This window comes from Colossoma macropomum, unplaced genomic scaffold (genome assembly GCF_904425465.1).
Source record: "Colossoma macropomum unplaced genomic scaffold, Colossoma_macropomum, whole genome shotgun sequence".
NCBI classification, from domain to species: domain Eukaryota; kingdom Metazoa; phylum Chordata; class Actinopteri; order Characiformes; family Serrasalmidae; genus Colossoma; species Colossoma macropomum.
Window position 1 is genome coordinate 24,553,976 of NW_023494794.1, and position 22,498 is coordinate 24,576,473.

Sequence of the window (22,498 nt, forward strand, 5' to 3'; positions counted from 1 at the left end):
TCTTTCATTCTCACTCTGCACTGCCGCCTCCTGGCCACACACACACACACACATACACACACAAACACACACACACACGTATAGACACACACGCACGCGCGCACACGCGCTATAAACGACCGTGCGGCTCGTGCGCTCCACTCAGAGCCGAACGAAAGCGAGACGAGAGAGAGAGAGAGAGAGAGAGAGAGAGAGAGAGAGACAGAAAGAGAGAGAGAGTAGAGGGGGGACACCAGGCTGAGAGGAATGGCGCGTTTCGCCCTCTTCCTCTTCCTCCTCTTCTTCTTCTCCTTCTTCTTCTCGCTGCTGCTGTGCAAAGGCGCGCGGACCGAGGAGGACAGGCACGCGGCGGCGGCGGCGGCAGCGGCGGCGGCGGCGGACAGCAGCAGCGCGTGCCAGCTGAAGACCGTGACCGTGTCCACGCTGCCCGCGCTCAGGGACAACGAGTTCAGCTTCAGCGCTGCTCCAGGCTCGGGCAGCGCGAGCGCAGGTTCAGGGGGGGAGTCCCGGCTGCTGCTGCTGGTCAGGACGGACGTCCCGGGCCACATCTCTGTACTGGACGACCTGGACAACACGGCGCTGCCCTACTTCACCCTGGGTAAGGTCTGGGCTCCGAGCAGTGGGCTTGGAAACTGACCATTTTACTGGGCTTTCCCTTGGTGTCCGCGCGTGCTGCGTGGCTATATTGCACTGTTGTTTGAAAGCTGCACCTTCCAGCGCGGTGGGGTCAGTGTCAGTAAGTGTACGCGCGAGCTGCGCGCGCATACGAAGCAGTTTGTTTGCTTGTTTGTGTTAATTACAGCAGTAGGTGAAGTAAATAATGCTGTAGGTGAATTCAGTTCATTTCACTTCAGCTCTATGGAAATGTGCACCTTGATAACCCCCCACCCCCCTTCCAACCCCCCCAGTGCGGTGGTATGAGCGCGAGCTACCAGGATGTCTAGCAGTTTTGTCCGTGCACGTGAAAGCTGCCCCTCATTCAGCGTGATGCTGTTAGGACAAGCGCGTGCAAGGTGCTTATACTGCACTATTGCTTGAAAGCTGCCCCCTCCAGAGCGGTGGGGTTAGTGTAAATAAGTGTGAACGCGAGCTTTGCATGTTTGTTTGTGTTTATCACGCAGATAAATAAACAAGCCGTTGTAGTTTAGAGTGAATTCAGTTCATTTCAGTTCAGTTTGCATTGGTTTGAATGGAGCAGCTTTACAGTTATTTGCACTGGTGCCTTTATAGGTTTCCCTTCAGCTTGGTGGTCATGGATAAATAGCTTTGTTTTCTCTGTGCACGTGAAAGCTGCACCTTCATTAACCCCCTCCCCACCGCCACCACCACGCCCCCATCCCAACCACGCAGAATGGTGCTGGTTATATAGCAACTCGTTTGTGTTTCTTCCACCAACCAACCAACAAACAGTTATGGTTCAGATTCATGAATCCAGTTCAGCTCAGCCTGTATAGATTAAACCAGAGCAGCTTCACAGGTATTTGCACCTGCAGCCCCTCAGCACCAGCACATAAAAACTGCACCCCCCCTCCAGTGGGAGCTACACATGGTTGGTCATCACTGGATAGTGCTATGGTTGTCATACAGTCAGGACTGTTTCCTATCTGCACTTTGTTTACTTGGTTGTTTACTTGTTTGTGTTTGTGTGCACCAATGTGAGTACTGCAAGAACAAGCGATGTGGCCATGTAGTAGTTTGCCAGTTGAGTTAGTTACACTGATAGATGGATAAACAAATAAATAAACAGGTAAATAAATCAATCAGTTTGATTAAAATTCAGCCTCGTAAACAGATTCAATTCAGTTTGTACTGATTTCTTTAGACTACAGATATATTGCACCCGCATTGTTATAGGCTTCCCCCCTCGATGTGGTGGTCTCAAAGCAAGCTGGATAGTGGAAGCTGCACCTCAGTACCCCCTTTCCCCAAAATCCCCAGTGTGGTGCTGGTTATAGAGCAGTTTGCTTGTTTGCTTGTTTGTGTTTGTGCATCATTGTGTTTGAGATTCAGCCTCTTGAACTGTATTGACAATATTTGAACCTGCACCTTTATAGCCCTTTGTGGTGGTCATAGCTAAAGCCACGTGGTTCTGTAGCACTGTTTTCTCTGTGCAAGCGAAAGCTGCACATTCATAACCCCCTACCACTGCCCTCCCCGTGTGGTGCACCTGGCTGTTTACTTGTTTGTATCTATTATGTTTATGCTGTTAATGTAAGTGATGTGAGAAAAAGCTATTTGTAGTTTATATTGGCTGATTTACAGCAGCTTTACATAAATTTGCACCTCAGTGTAGTGGACTAAGCATGAGCTACGCGGATAACGTCGCTGTCCTAACCAAACTTCATATCCTGAAAATGGTAGTTTTATAGGAGAAGGGAAAAACATTAATACATTTCACATAAATTACTCTAAAGTGATTTTATTTCAAGCCCTTTTGGACCACTTGGAGCACTGTTGGTCCATTCATCATAATTTTCAAGCAGTATAAAAGAAAGCCAATATTTCCAAACAATAACATGTCAAAAAAATGAAAAATGGCTAAAAGGGAGATACAAGATTTTGTTTCAACAGTGATGATATAAAGCGGTTTTCCTTAAAGCTGCACCTTTACACCCCTAACTCGTGCAATCCAGGGGTGTTTTAGGTCGGGGGTGCTGAAATTTTAAGCAGCATATATGTAACGTGACCGATGATGTCATGCTAAATGATTTTCCTTTTTTGATTGCTTCAGTTTTTTTTGTAATTTACATGAAACAGAACTCGTCAGTCAGTCCTACAATGAAGCGAGAGAAGAAAATAGACATATAAAACTGACACATCAGATCACTGATTCCTCTCTCTGCTCTCTCGTTCTGGACCAACTTTATGCAAATGAGCTGAGTGGTGACCGATCAGATGATCGGTTGATATGTGGCAGACTTTGTCATGTCCACAGTCACACTGAGATTTAACACTGAAACACACTCTGAGTTAATAAAAACTTCATTATTTCAATTGATTATTATTTTTAAGTTCATAAAGCAACATTATGCTGATTTGGGACTCAGAACTGGCCTATAACCCTGGATAGACTTTCTCTCTTTTCATCTTAGCCTGCATGTTTGAGCGAGATGGTCATAAAGTGGCCAACAGTGCAGCTAATGCAGATTTTTAAAATATAAAAATACAAATTCCGCTCTTAATCAAGCACACGAGTCTTTACTATGCTCGATTTATTATAAAATCCAGATTGTTAATTATTATTATGTTTAACAGTTACAGTCCTGAAATCACCTGCTGTTTCCTTTCTGCTCTCAGTTTGCTTATTTGTTTGTGTTTATTACATAAAAAAATAAAACATCCTGGGTAATATTCACCCAATAAACCCATCCAGTGAGCAGGTGTACAGTGAACATCCTCAGGCTGGCGGTGCTACATAGTTATATTGTTTTCTCCATGCTGCATCTTTATACCCCCCTAATGTGTGGTGGTCTTTGTGTGTATATGGTTCCATGGCTGTTTCTCTACCTGCGTGTTTGCTTGTATGTGTTTATTGATGCTGATAAACACTTTTAGAGCATGTAGCAGCCCTCCTTCATTCTGGGTAAGATTTAATCCCCAAACAGTGATGATTTGTACAGTGTTTTGTTTTTATGACACATTTTTGTCCCGAAGCTTTCTCTAGAACTTAATCTAGAACCTGCACTTTAAGGGCCGCCTCTCAGTTTGGACGCCTCTGGTCAAATGACAAGTTTTGTTGATTTTCTGAGTGAGGAAAAAACAAAAGAAGAAAATATTCTGTACAGAAAACACACTCCTGTACATTTAAATGGAGAATGACTGTTTGCTGAATTTAACCTGTTGGGGAAAAAAAGAAAAAAGCAAAAACACACACAAAAAAAAAACAACAACAAAAGAACAAACCTAAAATTGTCATTTGCAAAAGTTATGGCACACTTTGTATTTTAAGTTTTTTCTGATATGCGAAACTTAGCAAATAAGCAGGAATTGGGCACTAAAATTTACGGAAAAATGCCGTTAAAGTGTTCATTTTCACAAAACATTTGACCAGGGGTGTTCAAACTTTTGCATACGACTGCACATGATTATATGACATTGTTGACTGCCTGCATTAGTGTTTAGTACTATGCGTGCACTCTGACTGCTTATTTATTTAATACGTTTTTTTTTTTTTGTTGTTCGTTTTCTTAAATATTAATATAGTATGGGGCACATTTTCTTTACTGGGCTGCCCTGTTTCATCAAAACAACTCCCACCTGCACCTTTATAGACTACCTTCCAGGGTGCTACGTGCTTCCAAAGTAGTTTCTCAATGCACTCATACTCTCATACTCATGTATGTGTTTATTATAACGAACAGAACAGTTTCAAAGCATATGATGACTGTATGTTTACTTATTTATGCTGCATCATTGAGCAGCCCTACCTTTCCCTGAGTAAGAGTCAACCCAGATGCCCCTTGGGGTAAACGATGCCCCTTTATAACCCAATGTGGTGGTGTTAGTGTTAGCAGTATAGCACTATTATTTTTTTCATGCACTTTTATGATCTAATTTGCTTGTTTATGTTTATTGCGATCATAAACGAACAGATTTTAGGGAGCGGAGCTGATGTGAGCTGAGGTCTGAGACGGTAGTGAGTGAGATTAAAGCCTGCGTTGGCCTTGGCTTTGCTTTCAAGAAGAAAGACAGAGAGGGAGAAAAAAGAAAGAGCTGCAGTGAGTAGAGGGTAAGGTGCATGTGTATGTGTTTCAAAGTGAATGAATGAAGGCGTTATTGCCTCTGCGCATGTGAGAGCACATAGTGGTGGGGTTTAGTGCTGGGGTCCTGGCAGCACTTGCAGCTGTTCAGGTCCTGGAAGGGTTTTTTTTTGGCTCAGATATGTTAATGTTGTGAAGTCTTGGGTGTAAACGCCTGCTGCTGAGTTTTCCCCATTGCGTACCCAGCCTGTGTTTATTACCTGGCCTTTTTTTAATGTTGTAAATGATGGACGATACGTACTGCTAAAGGTTTTGCTGCTTTGATGAATTGATAGGGATGAATGAATCAAATTATCTGTGAAAAAGAGACTCTGTACATTGAACTCTTGTTTAAAGTCTGCTACATATTTCAAAGGCTTTGTGTGAAGGACTTCATTAAATAATCCCACATTGTAAAAGTCTTAGCAGAAGCTTACATAATAAATCTTTAATGGGAAATTTGTAATGCTCACTGACAAGGCAGGCGAAGATGAAGGACTATTGCATAAGCCCTAAAAGTACAGTTGTGTGCAAATGTTTGGGTGCAGTTGGTCAAATTATGTTTTTTTTTTTTTCATTTTCTAGGAAAAAAGGAAAAAAAAAATTAATAGAAAGTTGCTGTTTATATGATGTGTTAACATATAACTTCTTTAACTTGTTTAAAACCTGGAGAACAAACTGGGAACAAAACCTCCAAACTGGGAAAGAAAATCTCCAAAACGTTAACTTTTACAAGAGAAGGAAAGAACACATTTTACTTTTAATGTAAGTCTATGGAACCAGACTTTTTTCCAAGTAGTTTTGGACCATTTCTTTTGGTCCATTCATCATAAAATTTATACATAATGTAAAGGGTCACAGTCATTTTCAAATTATGTCAAAAACTGAAAAATGGCAAAAAAATGAGATACAACATTTTGCTTCTTGCCTTTGAAATAAAACACAATGAGTCGAGCCCACCTTTAAAAAAAGTTTTCCTTCCTGGTTTCCTTAGTAAAGGCAATCATTATACTTTACATAGACCTGTGACAATTCAAAGAACCATATGAATGCATTGTTAGAAGGTTCCTCTCTGAGATAATAAAAGCTTTTATGTAAGGTTCTTTAAAAAATAGTCATGTATAGCACCAAAAAGGGATCTGCAATTGTTCCAAGTCATATAACTTTTTTGGTACAAAGGTAGAACCCTTTTTATTAAGAGTGCAAAACACTAAAATCATAACAACATCATCATCTTCACATCTGACTCTCCCAGGTTACCATAAAATAATCAAATGATCTTTGTATTCATCAAATTTTCAGCATATCTGTCAGTGTGCAGCAATTACATTGTCATACATAAAGTAGTCTTGGGATAAGCTATGCTCTGCTTATTCACAGTACAACTACGTTTTGAATACCTGGTGATTTTTATGCCGCTACAATTGATTAAACTGCCTGAACGTTTATTAAAAAGCTGGGTATAGTTTCCATACAATGAGCTTCAGGGGCTCATTGTGCAAAATTAGCTTTCACACACCTTCGAGAAACAATGCATTTGTTCTTGCATTGTTTAGCGCTGCATAATTAACAAGAAAACAAACAGGTGTGACTTAAATTGTGAAAGTAGCTTGGCCTACTTGGAAAACATTCACAGACATCTGCTTAATTACAGCCAGCCTTTTCTATTAGCCCAGGGTATACTGACTGCATAGGTTGGTTTGGCATAAAACTATTGATTTTATTCTTAGTGTTTGATAGAGTGCCACTTCTTCTGTAAATGCTCTCTTATAAATGAAGGTGCCAAAAAGGGTTCTTTGAAGAACTATTGTTTGCCTAAAGAACCTTTCAGTGGATGTTTCTTTAAAGCAATGGCACTCAAACTAGTCCTCGGGGACCTCCAGACGGTCCCAGCCCTAAACATTTATTACCTGGATCAGGTGTTGGGTGGTGGAATAGAGCAAAAACATGGACTGACTGAGGTGCTTTGAGGACTGGACTGAGAACCATGATTTTGAACCATTCTTCTAGATGAGATATGCAAATTTGAAGAACATTTTACAAGATTAAAGAACCTCCACATGATGTAAAAGTTATACACCGATCAGGCGTAACATTATGACCACCTCCTTGTTTCTACACTCATTGTCCATTTTATCAGCTCCACTTACTATATAGGTGCACTTTGTAGTTCTACAGTTACAGACTGTAGTCCGTCTGTTTTTCTGCATACTTTTACCATGTTCTTCAGTGGTCAGGACCCCCATGGACCCTCACAGAGCAGGTACTATTTGGGTGGTGGATCTTTCTCAGCACTGCAGTAACACTGACGTGGTGGTGGTGTGTTAGTGTGTGTTGTGCTGGTACAAGTGGATCAGACACAGCAGTGCTGCTGGAGTTTTTAAACACCTCAGTGTCACTGCTGGACTGAGAATAGTCCGCCAACTAAAAATATCCAGCCAACAGCGTCCTGTGGGCAGCATCCTGTGACCACTGATGAAGGACTAGAGGATGACCAACACAAACTGTGCAGCAGCAGATGAGCTATCGTCTCTGACTTTACATCTACAAGGTGGACTGACAAGGTAGGAGTGTCTAATAGAGTGGACAGTGAGTTGACACAGTGTTTAAAAACTCCAGCAGCACTGCTGTGTCTGATCCCCTCGTACTAGCAACGTCAGTGTTACTGCAGTGCTGAGAATGATCCACCCAAATAGTACCTGCTCTGTGAGGGTCCATGGGGGTCCTGACCACTGAAGAACATGGTAAAAGTATGCAGAAAAACAGACGGACTACAGTCTGTAACTGTAGAACTACAAAGTGCACCTATATAGTAAGTGGAGTTGATAAAATGGACAATGAGCATAGAAACAAGGAGGTGGTCATAATGTCATGCCTCATCAGTGTAAACCCATGAAAGGTTTTTACTAGAACTGTATGTCTAAGTCAATAACCCTTCAGGAACCGAGTGGAACGAGACTATTTTTTGATGCAATGAATGCAATGAAACTAAAGCACAACTGTCCAGATGACTCATTTTTATGGACTGAAATGGTCAAAACATCAGAATTAGCAACGGTAAGCATTGGAAAAAGCATAAAAACGTATCTATATAGAACAGCACTATAAGAACAAATTAGGCTTCTTAGGGAAGACAATCATTTCTCCTGGTAAAAAGTCTCACGTCAGCAAATCCAGGCCTCAAGCTTTTGCCATGTGGCTTGATTCATCCTCATGTGGCCTGTGGGATTCATTTACTGTCTGGTTTGATGCCTTTTGACAAGTCTGGAGAGAAAAATACTGTAAGCATATCCTCTCTTGGAAAGCACACAACAGTTCAAAGGTTTTCTGGCTGTAGAGAATAATACAAAAATTGGAAGTCTGGGTAGAATTCTCCTTTAAGCAGAAAACATTGCTGACAATTTTGTTGCAAACATTGTTGCACCATCCTGCACCATCACTGCAATTTTTTTTCCCTGGCTTTATCCTATGGACTGTAGAGATAAATCAGAAAGTGTATTACAGACAAATATCGGCATTGCATTGGAAGAGAGCACAGTGTCCTACAACAGCTGTTCTCAAAACAAATCTAGAGGGAATCCTTTTCTTTACAGCCTTATGCTGTCCATGCAACACTTTAACCTTATTCCACCCATGAGCCACCTGATAATAAGCTGATTAGTTGAATCAGATGTATGGAAAAAAGACATAAAAGAGCTGCAGTGGGGCTTGAAATCCACTGGTCTATAGTAGAGGTGTGCAATCTATTGTAGTTATTGTGAAATTGGCCTGTGCATTACAGATATTGCAGAAGATTATGATGTGCAAAAGAGCTTTAATGTTTTTTGAGTTAATGTGAGTGTTTTAATGAATCAAAGTATCCATATAACTCAAAAAAAATAAATTTTGTTTGCTAAAAAATAATGCAGGCCAATCTTGAAAAAAAGGGTTTAGTGAAAAAAATCTAATTTACAATCTAATTTTTCCATTCACCCCAATCAGCCAAGACATGGTTAGCGTCCAAATTCGTGCTGGCCCACAGGGGCTAACATTGATAACAAACACTAGAAGTCAACAGTAACCCAGATGTTTTCCATTAATAAACCCCTAAAACATTGTGTGAACATTTATTATCAATGGACCGAAGGAAATTTGTAAAAATTCCATAGAATAAAATCTCTCCATATTAACTTGCATTGAAAATTATCCTGTAAACATGCTATTGTGGAGGTGAATCATAAACAATATGCTTTTATGCTTATGTGCATGAAAATGGGAATCCGATTTTGACACAACAGCCCTGTTGTCTGTAGTGTGTCCAGCTACACTATGAAGTTTTGTTCATTTTTTTGTAGTTCACAGTAAGTTATGATGAGTCCTACATCACTTCAAGAAGTCTGCATGACCTTTTTGAAGATCTGGATGTAGTGTGAGAGAAGTTTTGGGGATGTTTTTACACAAAACGATTTGGGTGACTATTGACTTCTACTGTTTCTTAACAAAGTAGGCTTCCTAGCTCCAGCACTGAACCAAAGTAGGAAAATGTGGACTGAAAACATGTTTCAAATAATCTGGGGTAACAGGAACCTTTTGTATTTTTGTTTGTGTTTTATTATTCTTTTAACCATGTCATAGTATTGATCTGCCTATGCAGTTCAAGGCATCTAGCAGTCATAATATGTAGTATGATAATCGCAATTCTTGCAATTTTATCCATTTTATGGTCTTCTTCACTGGAGACAGTGGATTTGAGATCAACTCATCTAGAAAACCTTCCCTAGATTCAGTGTGCACTCAGCATGGTTATTAGCACTGTTTGAAGCACTGTGCTGTGCTTTTAGCATTCATGCATTGCTGATAAAAGAGTGTGACTTGCAGATACAAATGTATACCTAGCACTGGAAAGTAGCCCATGGCAATGTGGCTAATTAAATCTCCCGTGACTGTGATGATAATGCGGCATATAAATAATGTATAGAGCTTTTACTGTGTGCTTTGTTTTGACACAGTTTTTCATTGGACTGATCAAGAACGGCTCAAGGGCAGCATGCCAACTAAGACAAGGCTTTGGGTGTTTTTTCAGGCTTTTTTGCAAGAAGTTTATGGTAATGATGCATTGATTTCAAGATGACATTGGTGATAATTAAACCATTTACATTTCAGTTATCCTTTCATAAGCATGAGGATTGCTGCTTCAGATTGTAGGTGGATAATATGCCGATATGTTATGGTTATGATAAATGATGTTATGATAGACTTCTTCTGAGTATATCATTGGTAGAACACTGAGAAACTGCATAATATATATATATATATATATATATATATATATAGATTCATTAATTTGTTTTTTACCAATGGTTTGAGTTCGCTTTTCTCCTTCTTAGCCTGTTTTTGCAATGGTTAAAATTGCACTCATAGTTTTTACGTAAAGTGTGGGAACGAGATCCTAATGCGTTGCCACGACTTAGTAAGGCGTGGGAACGAGATCCTAATGCATTGCCACGACTTAGTACGGCGTGGGAACGAGATCACGGCTTACCAAGTCGTGGTCAGGCATTAGGATCTTGTTCCCACACTTTACGTAAAAACTATGAGTGCATTTTAACCATTGCAAAAGCGTTAAGAAGGCCTGGCCACGCATTATTTTCATTTATATAGGATGTCACCAGCGGGGCTCCGTAGTTTTTCGTAGCCTTGCTGGTGTATTTTGTCTTTTCCAACTTGTTTGTGAACCTGCAGTGTGGAAGCCTCTTAACCTTCTAGGCATTCAGAGAAGCTTAATGATTTCAGGGGACTAAAAAATGCATGTCTGTGACTTTTTGCTCATTTTTATTTAACAGAGCCAGCATTTCTGTTGCACTGAAACTCTGTGTGTATTGTAGAAATACTCTTATTTGATTGTTTAGTTTTGGTTTGAAACAAAGAAATTAAAGTGCTACAACAGCCATAGAAAGTTGTCAAATCAGGAATTTTTCCACATGGTAAATAGGAAGATACAGCCAAGCAAGCTCTCTTATTGTGCCATGCATCCTCCCACTCTGACTTTCATAAAGACTCCATTTCCCAGAATTCTCTGGTAGATCACATGACCCATGAACCTCCAATCCTCCAATCACTGTTTCTGTTCACCTGAGTACTATCCTGTTTTATCTGCCATGTATATTATATGACTAGATCTAGCTTAGTGTTTAAGCTCGGGCTTTAGTATTGCTTCTCTCTGTAGAGCTACTGAGTGTTTTGGGTTTTCCTGACCATCTTTGTGGACCTCTTGACTGTTTGTCTTTGCTGTTTTGGATCTGGTTACCTGATATAGTTTGTTATGTTTGTCGTTCTCTGTATTTTGGCCTTTTTGGTTTTGACCACCACCTGTCTACCAACTGTGAGTATTCTCAAACCCTTTTCAAGTAAAGCCACACTTCTTGTTTTTTACCATGAGCATCTGTCTCGTTACATATTGTTCTCTCTAGGCCTTCTGAAAGATCTAGATATGTCACTGAATGTTAGTATAAGCTGTAGCCTATCCAGGATAGTTGTTAGGAATGAATAAACAGTGGCAGCAGCTCCATGTCAGGTATTCTTTACTAAAAGACTCACTATAAAACTGCTACACACAAGGTCAAATATATGTTGATGTCTTTTGCAAGCTTTGAATGTCTGTTTTCAATCTAAAATGACCACACTTTCATGTGCAGCAGCATTAGATTAGTGTAGCTCACAGATATTGGGTTGTAGGGTGTATAGTGGAATCGGGTAATGGTTTGCAGTGTGTTGTTGTGTCTTGTGGTTTGTAATGAGAATAATTTCAGAGAAATCTGACAAAGTGTGTCATATCGTATTTGGATTCTTTGTTAATTGACTGAATTGGTCTGGTCCGAATTGAAGGCCTAGCTGTGATAGTCACAGTTTATCATTGTATGTTTGTATCATGTATTGTGAAAATACTTCATTTAATTAGAATATTGTCCATCTTTACTTCAAATGCACCTTAAGTAAGAGATAATTGCAACAGATAACTTGACTTGTTGAAGACTGGGCCTCAAGTGCCCATTCAAGTCATTCCACTAACCAAACAGCAAATTTTGAGAATCAGTAGTTACTCCTCAAGTGGTCAATAGACCATGTCAGAAAGGCTCTTTTATCATAACGTTTTTATTTGGACCGATGAAGGATCATTCAGTGGAAGCACGACAGCCCGACCTAAGATTTTTCAGGTATTTCTTTGCATAATATTTTATTTATTGCCATTGTCATGTTGAATCCTTTGATATGCATGAGGATTTGTGCCTTGAATGCAAGCACAAAAGGCTTAATAGCAACTCTAGTCTTTCAGTCCCTTGGAGAGGACTGGGCCTAAAGTACCCATCTAACTAAAGTGCAAATTTAAGGAGTGGAAAGTTACTCCCATTAGAGTTACTTTAAGGGTCCAAGTAGTAAATAGAATGATGTGTGCAGCTCAATGCCTCTTGTGCTAAGGCCACTTGTGTGCAAAGTGCTGGCAGGGCAGAGAGAGGAGGCCGGGACGAAAGCCTGCAAATCACTCGGCTTCTCTCATTAACGACAGCTGCCCGGTTTTGAGTCACGACTCCATGTCCTCCCATTTGGCCGCATTGTGAGTCCACTGCGCTCTTCCAGGACTCTGTCTGTGTCAGCTCTTGAGATGGATTTTCATCCTGGGCAGTACTGAAGGTTACTGGTGGCGGCTAATTTACCTGGACCTTTCTCGAGGCTGAGGGCCCCTGTGCTTTGTCCAGGCTGGCTGGCTGTGGTAAGCCTCTGCCTTGGAGGCTGAAGGATGTCTGGGGCTAAAGTGATGAAATGCACTTCGTGTTTGTGGAAACTGTTGTTGTCTGCCGGAAGGATTTGAGGTTCTATTGTGAACCGTCACCTGAGCTGACATGTCGATCAGGATGTGTTTCTTGTTCGAAATGTTTGCAGAGAATATGTAGACTGAATACGTTTACTTTATTTCTCTTAATTGGTTTCAATGGAATATGAAACTTGGGCCATTTGCATGCAATAGCTTTCAACTAGCTTTATATCACCTGGAAGTAAACTTTGTAGATCTATACCTACTTTGTAAATTAAGTTTGCTGAAATTATTTCAATTGAATGCATTTCCTTTTTTTCTTAGTATTGTAGGAATGTTTCCAAATTGATTCATGTGAGTCTGAGTCAAGTCTTGAGTTTCCAAATAAGTTGGAATAGTATTTGCCAATATGTGCTCATTCCAAATGTAAGGCCTATTTCAAAAACAGTTGAGGCAAGAGCGTGTTTACCATTGTATTACATACGCTTTCCTTTTAACAACACTTAATACCCATTTGAGGACTCAATAAACCAGTTTATTCAGCTTTGAAAGTGGAATTTATCGCCATTTTTCCATTATACATGCTGATTAACTGTACAGGACCTATGCTATTGTAATTTGTGCTTCATAATGCTGCATACATTTTCAATGAGAGGCAAGTTTGGGCTGCAGGAAGGCCAGTCTAGCACCTACAGTCTCTGATTATGCAGCCATGCTGTAGAAACATGTACAGAATATGGCTTGGCATTGTCATATTTAAATAAATGTGCATATTTCTGAAAAAAGACATGTAAAATGAATGTGTATATACCTTTCAGCAGTAATAGTGCTTTCACAGATGCTCAAGTTGACCAAAGGCACTAATATACTCCATCCTATGACTGTTCCTGACTTTTGAACTTTACACTGGTAACAGTCTGGATGGTCCTTTTCCTTTTTGACCCAGAAAATACAATGTATGTTATTTCCATTAACTAAATCTCTATTTTCCTTAACTCATTAAGTTTAATAGATTAAACAAAGCAACAAGATGATAAACTGCTAGTTTAACTTCACTCCGATCAATATTCTCTTTATAACTGGATATATTCTGCCCTCACTAGTAGGCTGGAAAGACAGCAGAAAGCTAACTGGCTACCAGGCTAATGCTAGAATAATAAAAGCCAGACTTCCAAGCCTTTAAATAAAGTGTTACTTCAAAACTGAGGCATGAAAGGTAAATAATCTTACTTGAGTTCGAAATATGCATATTCAAACTAGATCTGACATAAAAACCCCAAATAGCGCTAAGCTAACCCAGCTAGCTTGACACTAACATAGCTAGCTCCCATGGTGAAAATACAATGAGCATTAAATGGTGTCTTCACAGATAGACAAGTTGACCAAGGGCACTAATATGCCCCCCTACCATGACTTGCTCTGGCTTTTGGACTTTACACTGGTAACAGTCTGGATGGTTCTTTTCCTCTTTGTTCCAGAGAACACAAAGTCCATTATTTCGACTAACTGCATTAAATCTCTAATTTCCTTAACTCTTAAAGTTTGGTGATCTTAATTTAATCAATTTTTTCACTTTTTTTCTCAAAATGAACTTTGAGAAATCTTGTCATGAGTCCATCAACATGCTACTCAAGTCACTGAGTCACTGACTCATGTCTCCGTCTATGCTTTATTGGTTTTCATGGAAAAACAAACATTCATATGCAAACCAGATATTGAGTTTCAGAGATTCCATTAAAAATACAGTAGTGTTGTGTTTATGACCTTAAGTTATGTACTAGTTTTTGGAGACTTTAGTGTCGGTACACACTGGCCCCACAGTGAATTGTTGTTCTTTTTCGTTTCAACAGCAAAACCACATGAGAATATTTGCAGCACTGCTCACTGAGCTGAGCCATAAACATTGAAAATCTATGATACAAGCTCATGAGCAGCTCAACTAGTATTGGCACTGCTTCTGCAGTGCAGGGATGAGCTCTACTGAGGGGATGCAAGTTCAAGTCCCAGTGGTCCACTCACCATCTGTGGTCCAAGGGTACAGTTGACCTACTACAGTGAGAATTTGTTATAGAAACAGAATCATTGGGGGAAAAAGAGAACATTTGTAAAATAGTGCTGCACAGTATCATTTGCAGATTTATATAGGGACACTAGCCTCGCTGAATTATTGGCCAACATTTATATACTAATAATGCAGAAGTGGGCAATATGCAAATAAACCTCTAGCCAATCACTTTAGGTTTTATTGTGATCAGTGAGCATCTTGACCAATCATAGATGTTCTCAGGGTGTCAGGCATTAACATGGAGAAATAAATGTGCCCGGTTTCAAAGGGCACCCTCCTTTAAGTGAGATAGAGGTGTCATCTCCAGCATTTTCCGGAGTTTTTCTGCATTTCCACAGCATGGTTTTAAAAATCGAGGCTGAGAGCTTTCATATCTAGCACCGCATAGCTCAGCGTGTACCAAATGTTCAGTATGGTTAGTGCAGAATACATTGTGTGAGTAAGCGGAAGACAGGATGATCTTTCACCCACGTCCATTGACTAGTCATTCACTTCCTCAGAAAAAAGCATCAAATACATGTGTCATAGAACAGCATGTAGACTTTTTCAAGTGAGAAAAAGAAGAGAATGAGAAACATAGGAGCCTGTATTGTGCTTTAAAATTCTGTGCTGACCATGAACCATGGAGGTTATTCATTCATTCATTCATTCATTCATTCATTCATTCATTCATTCATTCATGCTTGAACATCATTTGAAAGTTCTTTATGCTCCCTCTGTGGGGTTTTGTGCTCTACTTTTCTGCTTAGACATCATAGAATTTTGAAAACATTACATTGTAGGAACATTTCATGACAAATCGATCATTAAATTTTATCCAGTACTGGACTAATGCGCTGTTTCTGAAACCAATTGCATGTACATTTTTTGTACAGTGTTTGTTCAAACATTTTTTTTTTTCCCCCCATCCACCTTATTTTTCATGTGACATTGCGATTATGGTGTAAGCTTTTAGCAATTCTGGCTTAAATATCCAGTTAGGGAATGGAATTGTCATTTGTTGCCATTTTCAGCGAAGTCAAAAAAGTGTGCTTACTTTTTAAGATATTGTTTTATCTCATTAAATGTCTCTGAGGCATCCTGGAAGAAAATGTAGTTTGCAGCTGTCACTACAGCCGAGTGATGATGAAATTACGTTAGCTCGTTAGCACTAAAGTCTGAGCCCATAAAAGCAAACAGATGATAAACTGCCAGTTGAACATCACTGTTTGTTTCTAACAGACTGGCTTTGGCTGGTTATATTCGTTATATTCTCTTTATAACTGCATATATTCTGCCCTCACTAGTAGGTTGGACAGATAGCAGAAAGTTAACTGGCTAACAGGCTAATGCTACAATAATGAAAGACAAACTTCCAAGCCTTTAAATGTAGCATTACTTAAAAACAGACATATAAAGTCAGTAATTTTACTTACATGCTTTTTATGAGTTAAACATGTACATATTTAAACTAGAGCTGACATACAAATTCTGAAATAGCACCAAGCTAACCCTGCTAGCATTTATAAATAAATGACATTTGGCACTGCTGTATGGTTCTCTGCCTGTACCTCCCAGTGTAAACAGAATTAATACAAGAAATAAAATTACTATATTAGTATAAGTAATTCATGTAGGGTGGAAATATGATCCTTGAAGTTGAGTGTGATAGATTCTATTAAATGTATCCCTAAACATAACCGTAATCTTAACTTTAACATAAATCCTACACTTACTCCTAAACCTTGCGCTGTCCATAATGTATGTGTTGAGAATCAATTGAATATCACCAGAAAATATATTGACAACTGTAGTATCTTTATATCATCTATAGGGAACCATCCAAATAAAGTGTGACCAACATTAAGTTTTCATATACATTAACACATGCTTTATGATATGGAGAAATGGGAAAATAAATAAATAATAATAAATAATAAAAAAAGTATTCAGGTGAGATTGTTATACTGTCTCTCACAGTTGCCTATAAATGTTAACATTCTGTTGTCAATGGAATGATTAACCATAGACATAGAAGTTTAACCCCTGAAATGGGCAAAGTTTTATTCCACATACCTGGGGGTGACGCTGTGATGCTCCAAGATTGGGTGTTGTTAGGCAGCAAAATGACTTCCATTGTATTTTATCAATAAAGTGCACAGCATAAACATAATACACTTCTATAATCTAATAATAGCTCAGCCAGTTTGCACTGAAGTCCATGTAGTTACTGAATAATAAACCTTAGCATGTAATAAGCCTGAGATTTACAGGTATTAAAAGAGAAATTTATTTGCTTAAAAACATCACATTTTTCAAGTTCATACCATGCCTTTAGTAGATGGTGGCAGTACGAGGATCGAGTGATTGAGGGAGTGGACAGAACTGTGAGAACTTGAGCTGGAGTTATTGGTGGCTTCTTTTTAGAGCGAGAAGGTCAGACCCTTTCTTTCAGATTGTGGTGGGACTGACAGATTAAACTGAGGAACAGAGGGGAGGGTGGTGGTGGGTATCGCAAAGAACATTGCCACAGGAAAAGAAAGGCAGAGATGGGGAATTTTTAGGGTGTTAGACTGGAAGGAGGAGGGTTTTGACGCATGGTCCTTCTCTCAACTTCCAGTAATTCCTTATCTCCAAAAATATTCAGATGTAGGTTGGTATAATGTAGTGGGTAACACCTCTGCCTTCTATGCTGTAGACTGGGGTTCAATCCCCGCCTGGGCAAACACCCTACACTATACTAATAAGAGTCCTTGGGCAAGACTCATAACACTACCTTCACCTACCTGTGTAAACTGATCAAATTGTAAGTCTGCCAAATATGTGAATGTAATAATGTGTGGTGAATCAGGAGTGTCATTGTTTGAGTCACTTGTCCACCATTCTCCTGACTGGGTTCAGCTGATCTTGGGTCACCACTCTTAATTTAACAGCCCATGCTGGCCCTACAGAATAAAAACTGTGCTTAAGATCTGCAGGTTTCTTTCCATCCTTCAGGGCTTACACTACAAGCCCTGTGGTTGTTACCCCAACCACAGGAGTTTGTGTTTTAGAAATCCTCTGGCTATTAACCGAGAAAACCCGCAAATCCCTGACAGAGAGAGAGAGAAGGACGGTTTTAGCATTTACCACACAGTGAGCTCTAGCTGCAAAATTTACATTTACAAATCCAGGCAGACCTCCTTATGGTTTAGATTTTAAATAGAGAGAGGGAGAGAGAGAGAGAGAGAGAGAGACAGAAAGAGAGAGAGAGACATACCCTTTCTGAATGAACGTGGGGTGTTTAACTGACCTCTGCGTGAACACCCAAGGCCCCAATCTTTAAGCCCTGACATGATTTATTACCTCTGGAATGGAGGAACATTGAGGAAGACGGAGTTAAGATAAAAGGATGGGACAGAGGCTTTCATTTGCTGAGTCTTGGACTGATTTTGTCTGCATACACCGCGAGGGCATAAAAGGACAGACATTGAACTAATATCCCCCCCCCCGGAGAACGACTGTGCTCAAAATGCATTCGGAAGGATTAGATTAGATTTGCTTTTGTAGATTCCATATGCAGTGTAGCAAAGGTTTTGGAATTGGTTGAAATGCAATGGCACACTAGTTCACACAAGGCCTGATAAGCAGTCCTTAGATCCTGGAATAGTCTAGAGCTTATCAGTCTCGGCGAATGCGTAGATAAGGATGGCTTGTGATGTATATGCTGTAACAGCGGACTGATGTTTTGTTCTTTAATGGCCTTTTTTTTTTTCATTATACAAAACAACAAATCTTGAGCTTGCAAAATCTTTCCCGAATCATGACTTCAAGAATTGTTCCAGAGCTTTTAAGTTGGTCTAATATTCCTTCTAGCATTGCACCAAACCCTTGAAGAAGCATCGAACTTCTGAACTTTTGAAAGCCTTCAGAACTAATTTGCTTCTGTAGACCAGCACAAACAAAAGTTCCCCTGCTCAAACTCACCTAGTAAACCTGGTCATTAACTGGTCGGTTGCATCAGCGAATCTGTTTTGGAATTTACACCTCCAGGGCTGGACCTCAGAACATTGCTCAGCAGTGTACAGTGTTAAGGATTTTTTGGAGCAGTGCTTTTGGTTGCCCAAGAACATCTCAATAAAATATCTTTCTTTAGCCTGTTTACTGTCACCTCTTTTTTGCCTAAAATGACATACTCAAAGTAAATGGAGCTCTGTTCCCACATACCTTGGGCTACATTCTTGATCTTGGTCTTGTTTGAAAGGTAACAAACTCAAGGTTTTTATTAGTTAGTTTGTTTATTTATTTATTTATTTATTTATTTATTTATTTTCCACCAACCACAATAATTGTAAGAAGTATTACCACAGAGTAACAGAGGATAGAATGGTGGGGTTCATTACTGCCTGCCTCATAGATCTCCAAACTGATATCGGACTTTTGCCATGTTGTCAAGACCACATGTTTTGATTGTTATTTGCCTGTCACAGTTGCCTGTAAATGATGGCCTTCTGTCGCCAGTAGAATGGCTAACAGTAGAAATGGAAGTTTGACCCCTTAAATGGCCTGGGCCCAAGTTTTATTACACAATTTTATAACTTAAGAATAGCTCAGCCAGTTTACATCTCTCTGTAGTTACTGAATAATAAGCCCTAGCATGTAATAAGAGATTTTTAAAGAGTTAAAACAGAAGATTATTTGCAAAATCTCCAAAAACACACAATCTGCAGGTTATGATGTCTCTGTCAAGACCGCAGAGGTTTTGAAAGTGAGGATCAATAGATTTGCTAACGTTTGCTCATTTGCTGCTTATGTTACAAATGAGACAATCATAACTGCTGTGAATATTGGATCATTAAATGGTTTAAAGGAATTGAATTTTGAGATTTGAAGCATTCTAGCTGTATTACCTCAACATATTCCTGGGTGATTTGATGCAAAAAAAAAGATGTATAAAAAACCAGAAGCAAACGGTACGACAGAAGCGTTCTGGTACCGGTACAGTGATCTAGAAGAGTTTAAAGAAAGTGAGAAGAATCTGTAAAGAAATCTCCACATTATGTAAATGTTCATCACAAAGTTATTTTCAAGAGCCATAACTTTAGGCCAAGACCCTTTTTTAAGATTCTTAATTGAAGAGACAGCAAGATGGTGATTAAGGCAAGAAATGTTCATTTCTGTCATGTCAAACTTCAGAGTTTTGGATAAATTGCATTTGCAATATGTTTTCTCTTAAACTGTAATCATAAAGTCAAAACTCAACTGAAATGTATTAATTTGAGCATGTTTACTCAATTTGCATCCACTTATCAAACTGTATTTTCCAAAAGTTAGCAACTTTAATGAAGGCTTACTTCCACCACACTGAGCAAAACTATATATATATATATATATATATATATATATATATATATATATATATCACTGATTGTTTTCCGTAGAAACTAAATAGACTATCCGAATGTGTTTTTTTTTTTTTGTTGTTTTTTTGTTTTTTTTTACTATTGACAACATTCACACAAACTGTGCATATTTTCAGAGATCCTACTGAGTAATGCAGTTCTACGTCCTTTCTTAAAACCATATTTCTAAAAAATTAGCTTCACATTCAGAGCCAAAGATATCTGTGTCTAGAATACCTGCATTAATGAAATTTTGCATACTCATTCCTAACCCTATTAACCCTATATTACCAAAGAATTCCCTAACATAGGGAAGGGACATAGCTGGAATTTGTACTATAAATGATCTGAAAAGGAAGACATTTCAGTAATCTGTTCTGTAAAATCCTCTGTTTGGAGAATGTCTTTGCAATTAAGTAAATATTCTAATTCTAACATGTGTTATCTACATTATCTAATGTCTATTTAAGATAAAATATATATATATATATATATATATATATATATATATATATATATATATATTGTAATATCAAATATCAAAGTAACTTGTAATATCTCTTGTTTTGAAAAATATCCCTGTTCATCTGTGGGGTCAGGCCTTAAGCAGGAAAATGGTAAACGTCGCAGTTATGTCATTCACGTGTTCCATTGATTTGAGTAACCTTTAGAAAATGTCATGCTAATCGAAAGGGATTCTTGGAGAAATTAGTTCTCCTTCTCAATTCAAGGGCAACTAGAAAACCACGGACGTGGAGATGGCAACAATTTTGGGGTGTTTTTGCCTTGGAAATGAAGTGGTAAGTGGCACCTTCTTCCAGACTAATGCTATGCTCTGCACTGCACCTATTTCTGCTCTCAGACTGACAGGGACCACAGAGCAGGCAGATAAATAAATTTATACAGGTATGAGGACAATTCATGTCCACAGTCTAGAGTGATTGGTGCCACTCCCGGCTTCTCTCAGCTGAAGCATGTTTCAATCATGTGTCAGTGCGAGGTGTTGTTTTGCTCCGAGATCGAGACGTACAGAGAGAGGGAGAGAGAGAGAGAGAGAGGGAGAGACGGCGTGTGGGTGTGCGGGTGAGGATTGTAGGTCAGGAGAGGTCATGGCTGTCTTGTATCCAGTTTCTGTTGCTTGTCAAAGTGTCCAGGCATGCTGGGATAGCCTGAGCTTGTCATTAATAATGGCAGAGGCATACAATAAGCCTCTAACTGGGGATGCATAATGTATCAGCAGGTGATGTATAATGTGCTGAAAACTGTTAAAATTTGGTTATTATTATCGTGTCGACAGTGGAATTGTAGTGGATGATTACTATAGATTACTAGGCGGCACCACATTTTGGCCAAAAGTGTGTAGTCATACTGAAATTTCATTAAAAGAAGAATGTGTGTATTTCGTTCACAAGAAGAAATACACACAGACACATTTTTTGCCGCTTATCCTTCTGGGTCACGGGAGTTGCTGGAGCTTATCCCAGCGGTCATTGGGTAAAAGGCTGGAAACACCCTGGACAGGTTACCGGTCCATTTCAGGGCAGATACACAGACATATACAGTCACACCTAGGGCCAATTTAACAATGGCCTACTGGCCTGATTGCATGATGTCTTAGGACTGTGGGAAGAAACCCACACAGACACGGGGAAAACATGCAAACTCCACACAGAAAGGACCCTGGTCACCCAGCCGGAGACCGAACCCAGGCCCTGTTTGCTGTGAGGCGACAGCGCTACTGCACCAACATGCTGCCAAGAATGAAATAATACCAATATAAAAACATCATTCACTTGAAAATATGATGACAATATGTCCACAAGGCAGACAAAAATAAAAGAGCCACACGTTCTGGACCGAATCATCAGGAGACCCACATTTACAGCAAATCGTCATTTCTGTAATGCGACCAATACAAAATGATGCATACAAACTCTCCAGTGTTCACCGATGTAGCCTTTTATACCAGCAACCAGTGCAGCAAAGTGTTCAAGGTGTAATTTTACTTTGTTTTTTTGGTGCCTGCTAATAAAAGCATGTGCAAAATATTAGGTTGTGTTGGTCAGGGTGTTTGTGCGGCCTAACCGTGTGTGTTCTGGCAACACCACACTGCCATGTCTCATCCTCAGCTCTGCTACCAGTCCATGAGAACCACTGTGGGCTGTCCGTTGGCCTCCACCATAAAAATGCTGGGAACCCCTATCCTAAAGAGCCTTTCAAAGGATGGTCCTAGAACTTAAACCATTTTGAGGTTAAAACGTCCATATAGTCTGAAGGTTCTATGCAAGTTTTTTTCTGCTAGTGTACATTGAAGTCGAGAAGCTTTCAGGCCAAGAAAGTAGGGATGGTTTCAACAGAGGACAACAGGAATGCAGTTTGGAGGAGGTCTGAATAAAGAAGGCTAATAACGTATATACTGTAACAGGCTAATGTTCTGTTCTTTAGTGCCTCCTTTGCTCCTTTGTTCTTGAATTCACAAAATCTTTCCATTCTTTCAAGAGCTCAGAACTATACCTGTTTTATCCATAGCTTTTATATTAGTCAA

General features: G+C 39.5%; 1 protein-coding gene across 1 annotated transcript in view; it reads left to right on the forward strand.

Annotated features, from left to right (window-relative positions):
- Positions 1–246: 246 nt before the first annotated feature.
- LOC118814606 (astrotactin-2-like) overlaps positions 247–22,498 on the forward strand; it is a 697,894-nt gene continuing 675,642 nt past the window's right edge. The window contains exon 1 of the mRNA XM_036580304.1: positions 247–598. Within this exon, the coding sequence (XP_036436197.1) occupies positions 247–598 (352 nt within the window). The remainder of the gene's footprint in view (positions 599–22,498) is intronic.